This window comes from Mobula hypostoma, chromosome 28 (assembly GCF_963921235.1).
Source record: "Mobula hypostoma chromosome 28, sMobHyp1.1, whole genome shotgun sequence".
Lineage (NCBI taxonomy): Eukaryota > Metazoa > Chordata > Chondrichthyes > Myliobatiformes > Myliobatidae > Mobula > Mobula hypostoma.
In genome coordinates, this window is record NC_086124.1 from 26,220,417 (window position 1) to 26,239,054 (window position 18,638).

The 18,638-nt window shown below is 46.2% G+C and overlaps 1 protein-coding gene across 8 annotated transcripts in view; it reads right to left on the bottom strand.

The window, feature by feature from the left end:
* cdk20 (cyclin dependent kinase 20) overlaps window positions 1–18,638 on the bottom strand; it is a 61,703-nt gene that overhangs the window by 27,639 nt on the left and 15,426 nt on the right. For 5 of the 8 annotated variants that reach the window (XR_010016340.1, XM_063035359.1, XM_063035363.1 and 2 more), the window contains exons 6-7: window positions 18,417–18,540; window positions 15,965–16,120 (exon numbers count right to left, since the gene is read on the bottom strand). Coding sequence is in view for 7 of the 8 variants with exons in the window: in XM_063035359.1 (XP_062891429.1) it covers window positions 15,965–16,120; window positions 18,417–18,540 (280 nt within the window). In the remaining variant the exon portion in view is untranslated. Of the gene's footprint in view, window positions 1–8; window positions 6,760–15,964; window positions 16,121–18,416; window positions 18,541–18,638 lie in introns of those variants that run through there. The other 3 variants (XM_063035358.1, XM_063035357.1, XM_063035360.1) reach the window with 2 other exon arrangements.

The window sequence follows — 18,638 nt, forward strand, 5'->3', positions numbered from 1 at the left end:
GGATATCTCAGTATTGGAAGCAATCCTGAACAGTTCCACAATATGATTAAAAGGTTAATTCTATATTTTATAGAAGGATTTATCATAATAATATCCTAAAAGGGCAAGACAAGATGGATGTCAAGATGTTTCCACTAGTGAAAGAAGAATTGAATTATTTTTGTCACATCTTCCAAGGTAGGTACTGTTCATACAGATTATTATGCAGCTCTTGAGGCAGAACAAGGGTAAACAATAACGAGGCAGAATAAAATGTAACAGCTACAGGGAAAGTACAGAGCAGGTAAACAATAAGGTGCAAGATCGTAACAAGGTAGATTGTGAGGTCACATGCAAAGTGTTGGAGGAACTCAGCAAGTCTAGCAGCATCTATGGAGGAAATTCCATCAGGAATCAAACTAGAGTACCGTTCAATAGTCTTAGAGCAGCACGGGTACATGCTGTCCTTGAGCGTGGTAGTACAGTACGTACTTTCAGATTTTTGTATCTTCTGCCCATTGGGAGAGGCGAGAAGAGAGAATGGTGTGTGAGTGTGTGTGTGTGTTTGTGAGTGCGAGTGTGTGTGTGTGAGTGTGTGTGTGTGTGTGTGTTTGTGAGTGTGAGTGTGTGTTTGTGAGTGTGTGTGTGTGTGTGTGTTTGTGAGTGTGTGTGTTTGTGCATGTGAGTGTGTGTTTGTGTGTTTGTGAGTGTGTGTGTGTGTTTGTGAGTGTGTGTGTGTGTTTGTGAGTGTGAGTGTGTGTGTGAGTGTGTGAGTGCGCTTGTGAGTGTGTGTGTTTGTGAGTGCGAGTGTGTGTGTGTGAGTGTGTGTGTGTGTGTGTTTGTGAGTGTGAGTGTGTGTGTGTTTGTGAGTGTGTGTGTTTGTGCATGTGAGTGTGTGTTTGTGTGTTTGTGAGTGTGAGTGTGTGTGTGTGTTTGTGAGTGTGTGTGTGTGTTTGTGAGTGTGAGTGTGTGTGTGTGTGTGAGTGTGTGAGTGCACTTGTGAGTGTGAGTGTGTGTGTTTGTGAGTGTGTGTTTGTGAGTGTGAGTGTGAGTGTGTGTGTGAGTGTGTGTGTTTTTGTGAGTGTGAGTGTGAGTGTGTGTGTGAGTGTGTGTGTGTGAGTGCGTTAGTGAGTGTGAGTGTGTGTGTGTTTGTGAGTGTGAGTGTGAGTCTGTTTGTGAGTGTGAGTGTGAGAGTTTGTGAGTGTGTGTTTGTGAGTGTGAGTGTGAGTGTGTTTGTGAGTGTGAGTGTGTGTGTTTTTGTGAGTGGGAGTGTGTGTGTGTTTGTGAGTGTGTGTGTGTTTTGTGAGTGTGTGTGTGTGTTTGTGAGTGTGAGTGTGTGTGTGTGTGTGAGTGTGTGAGTGCACTTGTGAGTGTGAGTGTGTGTGTTTGTGAGTGTGTGTTTGTGAGTGTGAGTGTGAGTGTGTGTGTGAGTGTGTGTGTTTTTGTGAGTGTGAGTGTGAGTGTGTGTGTGAGTGTGTGTGTGTGAGTGCGTTAGTGAGTGTGAGTGTGTGTGTGTTTGTGAGTGTGAGTGTGAGTCTGTTTGTGAGTGTGAGTGTGAGAGTTTGTGAGTGTGTGTTTGTGAGTGTGAGTGTGAGTGTGTTTGTGAGTGTGAGTGTGTGTGTTTTTGTGAGTGGGAGTGTGTGTGTGTTTGTGAGTGTGTGTGTGTTTTGTGAGTGTGTGTGTGTGTTTGTGAGTGTGTGTGTTTTTGTGAGTGTGTGTGTGTTTTGTGAATGTGTGTGTGTGTGTTTGTGAGTGAGTGTGTGTGTGTTTTTGTGATTGTGTGTGTGTGTGTTTGTGAGTGAGTGTGTGTGTGTGTTTTTGTGAATGTGTGTGTGTGTGTGTGTTTGTGAGTGAGTGTGTGTGTGTGTTTTTGTGAGTGTGTGTGTGTGTGTGTGTGTGTGTGTGTGTGTGTGTGTGTGTGTGTGTGTGTGTGTGTGTGGTCGGTCTTTGGTTATGCCGGCTGCATTACCGAGGCAGTGACAAGTATGGACAGCGTCCATGGAGGGGAAGCTGGTTCCTGTGATTTGCTGAGCTGTGTTCACAACTCTCTGCAGGTTCTTGTGGTCTCATGCAGAGCAGATGCCCTGACACATCTGAATAGTACACTTTCTACGGCGCATCGATAAAAATTGGTGTGTCAATGGGAACATGCGACATTCTGACTGGCTGCATCACGTATTTGGTGGGGGGGGGTGCTACCGCACAGGATCAAAGTAAGTTGCAGAAACTTGGAAAATTAGTCAGCTCCATCATAGGTACCAGCCTCCGTAGTATCCAAGACATGTCCAAGGAGCGGTCCTTTAGGAAGGTGTGACATCCATCATTAAGGACCCCCACCACCCAGGCCTCTTCACACCGTTACCATCAGAAAGGAGGTATAGAAGCCTGAAGGCACACACACAGTGACTCGGGAACAGCTACTTCCCCTCTGCCATCCAATTTCTAAATGGTCACTGAACCTATGGACACTACCTCACTTCTTTTTTATTTGTTATTTTGCAATACTTACTTTAACTTAACTACTTAAGACGTATAAATCCTTAATGCAACTCAGTTTTTCTTCTCTATTTATTTGCCATGTATTTCACTGTACTGCTGCCATAATATTAACTAATTTCACAACATATGCCAGTGATATTAGATGTACTGTAATTCTGATTCTTTAGCCTCCTGAGAAAGTAGAGGTGTTGGTGAACTTTCTTGATAGTGATATCTACACAGTTGGGGACCAGGACAGGCTGACATATTGAGGTTACAAGCAGATCCACTGATTGCATGGTAGTGCAGTCTCAAGGGGCCAAGTGGTCTAAGCCCAACTCTTAATCATCACTTCATACAGTCCATCGAGGGGAAGCTGGTTACAGACCGAACCATACAGGGGAGACTGGTTGTCTAAAACTGAGGTGAGTAGGAACTTTGCGCAGAGGGTAGTGTAATCTGGAGGGTTGCTGAGGATCAGTAACATTTTTGGGAAGGATATTTAAAAAGGAGGCAGAAGATTGGAGGAACTGAGGGCTGTGGAGGAGCAGTGCACTTTAGTCACAATCACATTGAACAGTGGGGCAGGCTCAAGGGGATAAGAGGTCTCTGTGGCAGGGTCAGTCTGCATTTCGGCTGAAAGGTTGGTGGCTCGAGCCCACCCAGGATGACTACTGTGAATGCCTGCAAGAAGATGAATCTCAGGGTAGTATATGGTGACATACATGTAATTTGGTAATAAATTTACTTTGAGCTTTGATTTTCAGAAGTCCTTGTACAATCTCAGTCCTGAGGGACAGCCGAAGACGATGCAGAACAGCAAAGGCTTCATTTTCTGTGAGTGTGTGTGCGTGGGAGGGTGAATATATTATGTATGAGACACGGATCTCCATTCTCAACTGGATCCTCAATTTCACCAAAGTTCAAGAGATCAAAGTAAAGTACATATATGTTACCATATATTACCCTGAGATTCTCAGAACAGAGACGTACAGTAGAATTGGTGAAAAGCTACACAGAAAGATGTACAAACTACCAATGAGAAACAGAAGACAAACAGGCCAGGAGTCTGATGGTTGAAGGGTAATAGCTATTCCTGAACCTGGTGGTGTGGGACGCAAGGCTCCTGTACCTCCTGCCCAATGACAGCATTGCTGCTTCAATGTGACTACATTTCGTTCTCACGGATAATCAACAGAGGGACGCCTCAAGGATCCGTGCTTAGCCCACTGCTCTAAACTCTCTCCACTCCTGTCTGTGTGGCTGGGCACAGCTCAACCACCATCTATAAATGTTTATAAATGAATTTATAAATGTTTTTGCATGAATGAAGTCACCAGGGAAAAGTACTGGCTGATCTGAAGCAGCTTCTTTATTTGACGAAACAAGATAGAGCAGGCATCACATGGAGCTGCTTTTGATCGATAGGTCTGCAGATGCCTAGCACTACACACATTTTAGGTGCTGAACACCAAAGGACAATTCAATGTTTACAATACTTTCCTTGAAACTACACACAAAACTTCACACTTCCTGATTCGCACCCACACCATAGACATCTAAATTATTTTGATCAGCATTGTCTGGTCTGTGATTCACGGCTTGTAGATCCCAGTCAGTTCAGGTTGGCAAAAACATCTCATCCACAATCTCCATCAGCACAGGTGCACTGCAGGGATGTGTGCTCAGCCCCCTGCTCACTTTACATCTATGACTGTGTGGCTCCAACATCATATACAAGTTTGCTGATGACACCACTGTTGTGGGCTGTATCAAAGGTGGTGGTGAACCAGCATATAGGAGGGAGATTGAAAACGTGGCTGAGTGGTGTAATAACAACAACCTCTCACTCAATGTCAAAAAGACCAAGGAACTGATTGTAGACTTCAGGAGAGGGAAACCAGAGGTCCACGTGCCAGTAATCAGAGGATCAGAGAAGGAGAGGGTCAGTAACATTAAATTCCTGGGTGTCACTATCTCAGAGGACCTGTCCTGGACCCATCATATAAATATTATTGTGAAGAAAGCACGCAGGGCCTCTACTTCCTCAGGAGTCTGCAGAGATTTGGCATGTCATCAGAAAGCTTGGCAAATTTCTATCCATCTGTGATGGTGAGTGTGCTGACTGGCCTGATAGGGGAACACCAATGCCTTTGAGCAGAAAATCCAACAAAAGGTAGTGGATTTGGCCCAGTACATCATGGGTAAAACCCTCCCAACTATTGAGCACATCGACATGAAATGTTGCTGTAAAAGGTAGCAACCGTCATCAGAGATCCCCACCATCCAAGGCCATGTTTATTTCTCACTGCTGCCTTCAGGTAAAAGGTACAGGTGTCTCAGGACTTACACCACCACAGCTACTGCCCTTCAACCATCAGGCTCTTGACAAAAGGGGATAACTTCACTCGCTTAAGAACTCCTTTGTCTTGACATTTCATGCTCGTTATTTGCTGCTATTTATTTATCTGCATTTACACAATTTGTTTACAGTTCCTAATGTTTACAGATCCTGTTTACAGTTACTGTTCTATAAATCTGCTAAGTATGCTTGCAGAAAAAGAATCTCAGGACTATATGTGGTGACATGTGTGTACACTGATAATAAATTTAGAAGTACATTTGAACATTTAAATTTGCTGATGACACCACTGTTGTTGGCTGAACCTTAGGTGGAAAAGAGGAGGTGTACACAAGAGATCATTCGAGTGGTTGACCATAGGTGTAAGGCATAGGAGCAGAATTAGGCCATTCAGCCCATCAAGTCTGCTCCGACATTCTACCATGGCTGATATTTTATTATCCCTCTCAACCCCTTTCTCCTGCCTTCTCCCTGAAATGTTTGACACCCTTACTAATCAAAAACCAATCAACCTCTGCTTTAAACCTTCGTCTTCTGTGTCAATGCATTCCACAGTTTCACCAGACTGTCTAAAGAAGTACCTCATCCCTGTTCCACAGGGACATCCTTGGATTCTGATGTGCCCTCTGATCCCACTATTGGAAACATCCTCTCCACGTCCATTCTATCTAGGCATTGATATTCACTAAGTTTAAAAGACATCCCCCCACATCCCATTATCCTAAACTCCAGTGAGTACAATCCCAGAGCAAACACTCCTGATACATTAACCCTTTCATTCCAAGAACCATTCTCGTGAACGTCCACTGAACCCTCTCCAATGCCAACAGATCCTTTCTTGGATAAGGGACCCAAAACTGCTCACAATACTCCAAATGTGGTCTGACTAGGTCCATAAAGCATCCTTGCTTTGTATACATCTCACCTTCTTGAAATGAATCACATTTGGCTTCTTTACTGCCAACTCAACCAGCTCAATAAATCAGCTGGATGTGTGGTGTCGTAACAACAGTCTTGCACTCAGTGTCAGTAAGAATAAGGAACCGATTGTGAACTTCAGGGCAGGGAGGTCGGGAGAACACATACACCGGTCCTCGTCGAGACATCAGCAGTCTTGTGTGTCAATGTCTCAAAGGATCTGTCCTGGGCCCAACATATTGACGCAATCACAAAGAAGGCACAACAGGGGCAAAATTTCATTTAGAGTTTGTCACCAAAGTCTGTAAACTTCTGCAGGTGTACGGTGGAGAGCATTCTGACTGGCTGCATCACACACCTGGGAAGGAGACTCCAACGTGCAGGATCAATAGAGGGTGCGGAGGGTTGTTGACTCAGCACAACTCTCCCCACCCCTGGGGACATCTCCAAGAAGGCAGTACCTCAAGAAGTCAGCATCCATCATTAAAGACGCTCACCATCTGGGTCATGCCCTCTTCTCCAGGGAGGAGGTGCAGGAAGCTGAAGACTCAGACCACACGATTTAGGAACAGCTTCTTCCTTTCCGCCATCAGAATCCTGAACTGTCCATGACCCCATGAACACTCCTTCATTATTTGTCTTTTGCACTTTTTATTTTTTGTAATTTATGGTGCTTTAAATCTTTGCTCTGTACTGCAAAACAACAAATTCCGTGAAGTACATCAGTGATAATATATTTGATTCCAATAAAGTCTCTGTTTAGGGCGAGACATCCAAGTGCTCTGCAGGTTCCTGGGGCTATGCAGCAGCAGCAGGGTCTGATCCATCCCCTTACCCCTTCCTCACCACACCCTGGCGTGAGGGGCGACAAGCTCGGGGGCGACAACTGACTCCGCGATGGGCCGGTCGATGTGGAACTCGCGCTGGTGCTGCAGGGTCCTGCTGGCCCCCCTCTGGGGCTTCGGCAGCTCGGAGTGGTGGGCGGGCAGCGGCTCCGTGAAGAAGTACGGGTGGAGGAGAGCCTGTGGAGCGGATGGGGGTGTGGGGGGGGGGGAAAGAGCGCACACCGGTGAAGTGCTGGGGACCACTGGGGCCTTGTGGGGCCTCCTCACCTGAAACACCACCTGTATGTGGTTTTGTCTGTATGTGTTGGTGACTGATTTCTGTTTCCGTTTGTGTTGTTAGCCCCAAGCTGAACCCCTGAACCTGGAGGACTGGTGGACCACTCTTAGTCTGGCCTCTACCCTTTGACCTGTTTAGCATGGGTGACCCGACCGAGAGCCAAAGCATAAAGCCCTGACTCCAGATAACAAACCTCTCTGGGTCACTGAGGCACACAAACCTCCAAACTTAACAACAAGGTTGAGCTCCTCTTGGAGGATAGACTTAACTAAACGGCTTTTAAACACTGCTAATGGCCGCACCTCAAGAACCACCTTTGACGGGTCATTCCAAATATGCACCACCCTTTGCATGAAGAAAATGCGTCATCTCCACTTAGTACAGAATATAGAGTCATACAGCACAAAAACAGGCCTTTTGGCCCAACCTGTCCATGCTGACCGAGTTGCCCAGCCAGCGAGTCCCATCTACCCACGTTTGGCCCATTGCCCGCTAAACCTCTCCTCCCTGGTACTCATCTATGCCCCTCATGATTTCATTCACTCTCCTGGACTCACCTGCTCAACCTCTGTGGCTCTAAAGCTGAGGGATTATAAAGGCATTTGAATATGGTGAGAAGTTTTGGGCCCCTTGGCTAAGAAAGAACATGCTGGCATTGGAGAGGGTGCAGAAGAGGTTCACGAACATGATTCCGGTTTAACATATGAGGAGCGTTTGATGGCTCTGAACCTGTACTCACTGGAGTTTAGAAGAATGAGAGAGGATCTCATTGAAACCTATTGAATATATACCAATAGAGTGGACATCTTTTAGTGTGCCTGCCCCAATATTTCTGGCAGCTCATTCCAAATATGCATCACCCTTTGTGTGAAGCAGTTGCTCTTGATATTCCTCTTAAATCTGCCGGTTCTGATATTAAACATATACCTTCTTGCTTTTAGCACACCTCTCCCTAGAAAAACAACTACAGTATGTCCTTTCACCCTATCTATGCCCACGTGATACTGTACCTCCCTCAGGCCACCCATAAAGTCCTTGTCTATGTCACCTCTCCTTGTAACTCAGGCCCTCAAGTTATGGGTAAAGGGAGAAAGGTGAAATGTTTACAGGAAACATGAGAGGGAACTTCTTCACTCAGAGGGTGGTTAAAGTGTGGAACGAGCTGCCAGCACGTGGTGGATAAGGGTTTGATTTAAACATTTAAGAGATATGTGTATAGAGGGCTATGGTCCAGGTGTAAATCATTGGGACTAGGCAGATTAATAGTTCCACACGGACTAGATGGGGTAAAGGCCTGTTTCTGTGCTATAAAGCACTATGACTATGGCTCTGTGATTAAGACCAAGCAAAATTCTGGTAAACCTTTCTGCAATTTTACTAATTTAATAACATCTTTTCTACAACACTGTACACCAATATTCCCAAGTGCAGTCTCACCAACATCTAACATAACCGCAACATAATGCCTAACTCCTGTATTGAATGCCCTGACGGATGGAGGTCAGTGTGCTACTCCAGCCTGCTAACAAAACACAATACAGGCCCTTCGGCCCACAATATTGTGCCCACCTTTTAACCTACTTATGATCAATCTAATCCTTCCCTCACCTATACCTCCATGTTTCTATCATCCATAGGCGTGCCCACCTAACCTTTTATGTTTTCTGTATGATCCTGCGGAAGGATCATTATTCTTTTAGTTGGCTCGTGGTCAAGTGGTTAAGGTGTCGGTCTGGTGATCTGAAGGTCACTAGTTCGAGCCTCAGCTGAGGCTGTGCGTGTGCCCTTGAGCAAGGCACTTAACCACACATTGCTCTGCGACAACACCGGTGCCAAGCTGTATCGGCCCTAGTGCCCTTCCCTTGGACAACATCGGTGTCGTGGAGAGGGGAGACTTGCAGCATGGGCAACTGCCGGTCTTCCATACAACCTTGCCCAGGCCTGCGCCCTGGAAACCTTCCAAGGCGCAAATCCATGGTCTCACAAAACTAACGGTTGCCTATATGAGAATATACCTGAATATTTCACTCAGGTTTTCTCCCCCGTTTAGTTAATAGCTTGCCTTTAGATTATTCCATGTGACCTCAGCTTTTCCCACGTTGGTCTGCATTTACCAAGTCGCCTCCTCTTCACTCAACCCACCCAGATCCCTGACTTCATCGCAGTACGCACACCCACCTATTTTGTGGGTCGTCGGCAAACTAGGATTCCTCACATTCCGTCCTTTCTTCCAGGTCAACGTTATAAATGGTCATTAATTGAGAGCCAAGAATAAGGGCATTAGGCCATTCAGCCCATCAAGTCTGCTCCAGCGTTCCATCCCGACTGATTTATATCCCTATCAACCCCATTCTCCTGCCTTCTCCCTGTAACCTTTCTGAGGTTGAGTGTAAGGTTGGTATATCTCCCTCCTGTAGGTCCTGTCGTCACCATCTGAAATTCTGCCAGCCCTGGTTGTGTTACTAATCAAGAACCTATCAACCTCTGCTTTAAATATACCCAATGATTTGGCCTCCACAGCCGTCTGTGGCAATGAATTCCACAGATTCAACACCCTCTGGCTAAAGAAATTCCTCCTCTTCTCTGGTCTATTCTGAGGCTGTGGCCTCTGGTCCTAGACTCCCCCACTATATGAAACATCCTCTCCATGTCCACTCTATCTAGTCCTTTCAAAATTTGATAGGTTTCAATGAGATCTTTCCCCCACGTTATTCTTCTAAACTCCAGCGAGTACAGGCCCAGAACTATCAAACGCTCCTCATACATTAACCCGAGTTTGCCTATCACCACAATAAATTGCAATAATGCAATTCATTGGCTCTTCACACACCCTTGGCTCACCTGGACAATACAAATACCTGTGTCAGGATCTGTTTATTGACTACAGCTCAGCGTTTACCACAATCATTCCTACAGTTCTGATTGAAAAACTCCAAACCTGAGCCTCTCTATCACCCTCTGCAACTGGATTCTCGACTTCATAAGCGGAAGACCTCAACCTGTGTGGATCATAAATAACATCTCCACCTCAATGACAATCAACACTGGCACACCTCAGGGATGCCTGTTGCTCTACTCTCTCTACACCCATGACTGTGTGGCTGGGCACAGCTCAAATGCCATCCACAAATTTGCTGACAACACAACTATAGTTGGCAGAATTTCAGATGCTGACGAGGGGGCGTGCGGGAGGGAGAAATACCAGCTAGTTGGGTGGTGTCATAGCAACAACCTTGCACTCAGCCTCGGAAAGGGCAAGACAGGGGAACACACACCAGTCCTCACAGAGGGATCAGAAGTGGAAAGGGTGAGCAATTTCAAATTCCTGGGTGTCAATATCTCTGAGAATCTATCCTGGACCCAACATATTGATGTAGTAACAAAGGTGGCACAATAGCGGCTATATTTCATTAGGAGTTTGAGGACATTTGGTACGTCACCAAAGACACTCGCAAATTTCTACAGATGTACTACCATGAAGAGCATTTAAACTGGCTGCATCGCTGTCTGGTATGGGGGCGGGGGGGGGGGAAGCTACTGCACAGGATTGTAATAAGCTACAGATACTTATAAACAGTCAGCTCCATCATGGGCACTAGCCTCCATAGTATCCAGGACATCTTCAAGGAGCGATGCCTCAAAAAGGCATGTTTAAGGACCTCCATCACCCAGGACATGCCCTTTTCTCATGGCTACCATCAGGAGCCTGAAGGCACACACTTAGCGATTCATGGACAGCTTCTTCCCCTCCACCATCCAACTGAATGGATAATAAACCCATGAACATTACCTCTACTTTTTAAAAATTTTTGCACTACCTTTTAAAATTAACAATTATACTTACTGTAATGCCTCTATTATTATGTATTGCATTGTAGTGCTGCTGCGAAGTCAGACCACATTATATGCCAATGATATTAAACCTGATTCTGATTATATTTTGTGACATTACCCGTCCCCCATTCTTCTAAACTCCAGCGAGTACACGCCTGATACATTAACCCTTTCATTCCTGGGATCATTCTCATGAATTTCCTCTGGACCCCCTTCAATGCCAGCACATTCCTTCCGTTACGGGGCCCAAAACTGCTCAGCAAAATTTGTGACACCTCACCAATTGCAGGTTTTAAGGACGTGGTGGTGCAGCGATGATTCATGGGGACGCTGCTGGATCAGTTATGGGGAGAGACTGAATAGCCAGGGAATGATTTCCCTGGAGAGAAGCAGGCTGAGGAGTGATCATGAGAGGCACAGACACTCAGAATCCTATAGGTTTATACCTAAAACAAGAAGGTATACAGTAGGTGAAAGGTGAAAGGTGAAAGATTTAGAGGGAATCGGAGCTGTAAGTTTTTATGTACATACAAGTACGGCTGATGTTCGGAACATGCTGACAGAGGAGATGATGGAAACAGATCCACACAAGAGATCCTGCAGATTCTGGAAATTCAGAGCAACACACACAAAATGCTGGAGGAACTCAGCAGGTCAGATAACATCCAAGACAGGGATTCCCAACCTGCGATCTGAAGACCCGTTGCTTGATGGTATTAGTCAAGGGGGGGAAAAAAGGTTGGGAATCCCTAATCTATGGAAATTAATAAGCAGTTGATGTTTCACGCCGAGATCCTTCTACCAGAAAGGAAGGGCGAAGACACCAGAATAAAAAGGGTGAGGAGGCGGGAAGGAGGATAGCTGGAAAGTAATAGATAAAGGGCTGGAGAGGGAAGAATCTGATGAGAGAGGAGAGCGGACCATGGGAGGATGGGACCCAGGGGAAGGTGATAGGCAGGTGAGAAGGGATAATCAAATATAATCACTGCAGTTAAGAGGTATTTAGAGCAATATAGATCAGATATAGGCCCTTTGGCCCATCTGGTCAATGCCAACCAAGGTGCCTTTGAGATGATCCCAATTGCCAGCGTTTCATCCATAACCTAAACCTTTCCATCCATGCAATGGTCTAACTGTCTTAAAAAGGTGTTATTACACCCATGTAAACCACATCCTCTGGCAGCTCATTCAACATATGGACCATCCTCTGTGTTTAAAAAAAATGTTGACCTTCAAGTTCCTATTAAATCTTTCCCCTCTAGTTCCCGATTCCCCAAACCTATGTGCATTCACCCCATGATTTCGTACATTTCTATTAAATGGCACAGTAGCGTAGTGGTTAGCACAACGCTTTACAGTACCAGCACCCTGGGTTCAATTTCCGCCACTGCCTGTAAGGAGTTTGCATGCTCTCCCTGTGAATGCGTGGGGTTTCTTCAGGATGCTCCAGTTTCCTGCTACAGTACAAGGACATACCAATTGGTAGGTTAATTGCTCATTGTAAATTGTCCTGTGTTTAGGTTAGCGTTAAATCAGGGGACTGCTGGGTAGCTTGAAGAGGCTGGAAGGGCCGACTCACACTATATCTGACTAAATAAATAAATTAGATATAAACTATCTCGCCTCATATTGCTATGCTCTACGGAGAAACAAGTCCAAGCCTGTCTAGTCTCTCTGGCTGCCCTGTTATCAGGAAGGATGTGATTAAATAGGAAAGAGTGCAAATAAGGTTTACAAGGATGTTTCCAGGACTCGAGAGGCTGGGCTTTAGGTAGATTAGGGCAGGCTTGGACTGCACTCAGTGGAATGTGGCAGACAGAGGAGATATCTTTTAGAGGCATATAAAATCATGAGGGGCATTTTTTTTTGTTTGTTTTTTAACATGGCTGGGGAATTGAAAACGAGAGGACATATACTCTTGCTCAGTAATGCAAATATCTAATCAGCCAATCATGTGGCAGTAACTTGATGCATAAAAGCATACAGGCATAGCTAAGAGGCTCAGTTGTTGTTCAGATTAAACATCATTATGGGGAAGACATGTGATCTAAGTGACTTTGACAGTGGAATGATTGTTGGTGCTGGACAGGGTATCTCCAGAAACTGCTGATCTCCTGAGATTTCACGCACAACTGTCTCCAAAGTTTACAGTGAATGGTATGACATTTTTTTAAAAATCCAGTGAGCGGCAGTTTTGTGGGTGAAAATGCCTTATTAATGAACGGTCAGAGTAGAGTGGCCAGACTGGTTGAATCTGACAAGAAGCTATTTGAGTCTGTCAATAACTCAAATGACATGTTACAACAGTAGTGTGCAGAAGATCGCACAGGATCCACTCTTGTACCTAGTAAAGTGGTCACTGAGTGCACCTCTTAGTCAGCATGGATACTTAGGGCTGAACAGCCTTTCTTCCCCATGCTGTACGACTCTATGACACTAGAAATAAGTCTGAGTTACAGGAAATTTGGTAAGTTATCAAAGACCCTTACAAATTTCTACAGTTGTATGGTGGAGAGTATTCTGACTGGTTGCATCACTGCCTGGTACAGTTGCTCCAATGCACGGCATCGAAAGAGGCTGCAGACTGACTCATGGGCACAACCCTCCCTACTGTCAAGGACAATATTCAAGAGAAGGTGCTTCAGGATGGTGGCATCCATCATTAAGGACCTTCACCATCATTGCTGCCATCAAGGTGGGAGGTACAGGAGCCTGAGGATGCAGATTCAACGATTCAAGAGTAGTTAGTTATTTAGAAACAGTGTGGAATAGGCCCTTCTGACCCAGAACATTTAACACATTTAACCCCAGCATTTGCAATGACCAATTAACCTACCAACTGGTACGTCTTTGGACTGTGGGAGGAAACCAGAGCACCTAGAGGCAACTCATGTGGTCACGGGGAGAACATACAAACTCCTTATAGGCAGTGGCAGGAATTGAACTGGGTCACCTGTACTGTAAAGTGTTATGCTAACCACTCCTTCTCCTCTGCCCTCAGATTTCTGAATGGTCCATGAACACTACCTCACTATTCCTTTCTTTCCCCCGCACTGTTTTTATTATTTATAATAATTTTATGTCTTTGAACAACTGCAAAAACAACAAGTTCTACATCAACAGAAAATCACCAGATGTTGGAGGAACTCAGCAGGTCAGGCAGTATCTAGGGAAGAAACAACTGAAGTTTCGGATTGAGACTCTTCATCAGGACTGGTTTCACAGTGCAGCAGTAAACCATAAATGCAGGGGGGGGTGCGGCACGGTAGCACAGTGGTTAGCACAATGCTGTACAGTGTAGACCAATGGGTTCAATTCCCGCCACTGCCTGTAAGGAGTTTGTACGTTCTCACCATGACCGCATGGGTTTCCTCCGGGCGCTCCGGTTTCCTCCCACAGTCCAAAGATGTACCAGTTAGTTGGTTAATTGGTCATTATAAATTCTCCTGTGATTAGGCTAGGGTTAAATTAGGGGATTGGTTCCACAGGTTGTCATAGTCTGGGGTGGTAGTGGGGACAAGCTCCCACTACCTATAAAATGCCCAAAATGGCGTGCGACTCTAACAGCGTCTGACAACCAAGTCCAACTCTTGACCTTCACATGTGGCTTAGCTACTAGGCCCGGCGGAACTGTTTCTATTGACAAGAGAAGGGGCAAAGGCGGATCACAGGCACCTCAAAAGCAGTTGCTTCTGGAAGGTGGGGCTGGTCAGCCTTGGATGGCAGCCCGCCTAGGAGAAGGAAAACTCTGATTTTAAACCTCTGCTGCCTTGCAGTCATACCCACCCATGGGAAAGGCTTCGGGAGTAAACCCCGAGGAAAAGATCTGGAGCCAGGGTCCCTAAGGCGGTTTGATGTTGTTTACAACTTCACCCTGGCGACCTCTGCGACGACACTGGTGCCAAGCTGTATCAGCGCTTGACCTTCCCCTGGACTACATCAGTGACGTGGAGAGGGGGAACCCACTGCATGGGCAACAGCCGGTTCTTCAAATCCTCCCGCCCTGGCATGCAACCTGGAGAGGACACAGTCCACCAGAGACACAAAGCCACGATCCCCTGGGATCGACAGCTGCCTACTACTAAATTGGGGGATTGCTGCGCGGCGCGGCTCGAAGGGCCGGAAGGGTCTATTCCGCACTGGATGTTTATAAAGAAACAAACAGAGAAGATATATGGTAGATGCTGGAAATCCACAACACACACACACACACAATGCTGGAGGAGCTCAGCAGGTCAGGTGACATCTATAGGAATGAATAAACAGTCGACGTTCCAGGCTGAGACCCTTCATCAGGACAATTCCATATCATACATTAGTGACGGCAAATCTGATTCTGGTTCTTAAATAGGCAAGGCGTAGAAAGATACAGTCCCAATGTGGGCAAATGGACGAGGGACGGCTGGCATGAACATAGTCAGAATCAGGTTTATTATCATTGACATGTGTGGGCACGTGGCCAAGTGGTTAAGGCACTGGACTAGCGACCTGAAGGTCGTGAGTTCGAGCCCCAGCCGAGGCAAAAATGTGTTGTGTCCTTGAGCAAGGCACTTAATCACACATTGCTCTGCGATGACACTGGTGCCAAGCTGTATGGGTCCTAATGCCCTTCCCTTGGACAACATCGGTAGTGTGGAGAGGGGAGTCTTGCAGCATGGGCAACTGCTGGTCTTCCATACAACCTTGCCCAGGACTGCGCAGATCCATGGTCTCGCAAGACTAACGGATGCCTTAAATAATCATTGACATAAGTCGTGAAATTTGTTGTTTTGAGACGGCAGTACAGTGCAAGGCATAAATGCTTACTATAAATTACAATAAGAAATATATTTTAATAATAAATAGCGCAAAAAGCAAGCAAATTTGTGATATCATGTTTACTATGATGTGCTGTTCAGAAACCTGATAGCAGAGGGGGAGAGGCTGTTCCTAAAACGTTGAATGTGGGTCTTTGGGCTCCTGTACCTACTCCCTGACAGTACTAATGAGAAGAGGGAATGTGATGGTGACAGTCCTTCATGACAGATGCCACTTTCCTGAGGCATCATGATTTAACGATGTCTTTGGTGAGGAGTCTCATGCTGATGATGGAACTGGCTAAACCTACAACTCTCTGTAGTTTTTATTCCAATTGTCTGCACTGGTAGCTTCATACCAGAAGGTGATGTAGTGATGAAAAGATGGAAGGTGTGAGCCGTGCTGTGCGGCTCAGTGGGGCTGGCCTGGTGATGGGAGACCACCCCCTCACCTACCATCCCGGCATGCACTCACCTCGGCAGCACTGATGCGCTGTTTGGAGGGGTAGACCAGAAACCGCTTGAGGAGATCCAAAGCCTCCGGCGAGGCGTCCGGGACGATCTGCTCCAGCGGGATGGGCGGGTTCTCCTTGAAGGTGATCTTGTTGTAGTCCGGGAGCTCCCTGATTTCCTGCCGGGGTGGGGGTGGGGTAGAGTAAAGAAGTCAGGGATGAGGGGAAGGGTGGAAAACGGTGGTGGGGGGGTCACCCCTCTGGGAACGGTCACTGTATGAGGCCAGGGACTTGCTCGAGGCAAGGGAGGGAGAAGCTGCACAGCAGCCTCTCCTGTTCTGCAATGCAACTTCAGGAAGGGGAAGTTGGGAGAACACACACCAGTCCTCATCAAGGGATCAGCAGAGGAAATGGTGAGCAGCTCAAAGGGTCTGTCCTGGGCCCAAACTATCACAATGAACTCACAAGGGCAATAATTGTTCCTGAACCTGGTTGTGCTGGTCCCAAGGCTCCTGTGCCTTCTTCCTGATGGCAGCAGTGAGAAAAGAGCGAGGTCTGGGAGGTGGGGGTTCCCTCATGATGCATGCTACTTTCCTGCGACACCGTTTAATGCAGATGTACTCAATGGTGGGGAGGGCTTTTCTCATGATGGACCAGGCAATATCCATGACATTTTATAGGATTTTCCATTCAAGGATATTAGTGTTTCCGCACCAGGCTGTGATGCAACCTCTCAATACGCTCTCCACCACCCACTTACAGAGCTTTGTCAAAGTGGGAGGGGGAGGGAGAGATCCAAAATGATAGGATGGATCTCCCCCTCCCCCTTTCAAATCTCTTACTACCTCTTCTTTCAGTTAGTCCTGATGGAGGGTCTCGGCCCAAAACGTCGACTGTGCCTCTTCCTATGGATGCTGTCTGGCCTGCTGCGTTTACCAGCATTTTGTGTGTGTGTTGCTTGAATTCCCAACATCTGCAGATTTCCTCCTGTTTGAGTATGTTATAATATCCCTCGTTATAGAAATGATGTGGGAGCTTTAGAGAGGGTAGGTAGGAGATTTACCAGGATGCTAACTGGATTACAGAGCATCTTTTGAGAGGGTAAACACAAGAGATTCTGCAGATGCTGGAAATCCAGGGTAAAAATATATGCAAAATGCTGGAGCAACTCAGCAGGTTCGGCAGTTTCTATGAAAATCAATAAACAGTGCATGTTTCAGGCTGAGACCCTTTTATCGGGAAGGGAGAATATGAGGATAGGTTGAGAGAGCTAGGGCTTTTCTCTTTGGAGTGAAGAAGGATAAGAAGTGATTTGATAGCTAAAAGTTCAAACTACATACAGTATTGTGCAAAAGTCTCAGGCACATATACATAACTAGGGTGCATAATACTTTTGCACAGTACTGTATTTGTCAAAGTGGAGTGGAGAGTGAGTCTGTAAATCTGGTGGGAACAAAGGGTGTTGGGACTAGCAAGGCTGGAGCACCGTGGCAGGGATGTGGGACAGGTGGCAGAGAAGGAGTGCCAGGGCGGGGGTTGGTGGAGGTGCAAACACACCCAGCCCCGAGACCCAGGCAAGCTCATTTAAATCCAAACAGTTGGTTTATTGATCATTACAGAATGTCTCGCTGGTATTTCTCTACCTTCTCTTTCCCCTTTTCCCAACCATGCCCTCTCCCTGCCCCCTTCCCACTCTCTGCCGACAACAGAGACCCATGTCAGAATTGGGTTTATCATCACTCACATATGTCATGAAATATGTATTTATTTTTGTGTGTCAGTACAATGCAAACCATAAAATTATTCTAGTATTGTGCAGAAGTCTTAAGACACCCTAGCTATACATAATACAGCTAAGATTTATGCACAGTACTGTATATCACATATTGTGGCTTTGGTCAAACCGCACTTGGGAGTATTGTGAGTAATTTGGGGCCGCTTATTTAGGAAAGGTTGTGCTGCATTAGAGAGAGTCCAGAGGAGGTTCATGAGAACGATCCTGGGAATGAAAGGGTTAATGAATGAGGGGTATTTGAGGGCTCCAGGGCTGCACTCACTGGAGTTTAGAAGAAATGGAGGGGGATCTCATAGAAACCCATCAAATATTGAACAGATGATGTTTCCTATACTGGAGAAGTCTAGGACCAGAGAACACAGCCTCAGGATAGAAAAACATCCCTTTGGAACAGAGATCAGGAGGAATTTCTTTAGTCAGAGGGTGGTGAATCTGTGGAATTCATTGCAACGGACAGCTGTCGAGGCCAAGTCATTGCGTATATTTAAAGCAAAAGTTGATAGGTTCTTGATTCATAAGGGTATCAGTGGTTGTGAGAAGACAGGAGAATGGGGTTAAAAGGGATAATAAACCAGCCATGGAGTAGAATCGATGGGTCGAATAGCCTAATTCTGTTTCTATGAGGCCAGAGATGGGCTGAATGATGGGGAACAGGCCAGAAGTGCCGAAAAGGTACTTACCGGCCAGATCTGCTCGTTGGGGGTCCCCAGGACCCGCAGGACACAGCACAGTTGCTCAATGTCATTTTCCCCAGGGAAGAGTGGGGAATTGTTCAGGAGCTCTCCAAAAATGCAGCCCACAGCCCTGCAGGGAGAGACCACACCAGGTTAACCAGCAGCTAGGACCACTCCCCATTATCAGGAAGTTTTCGACATCCTCTCAGAGCGGCATTCCCACAGTGT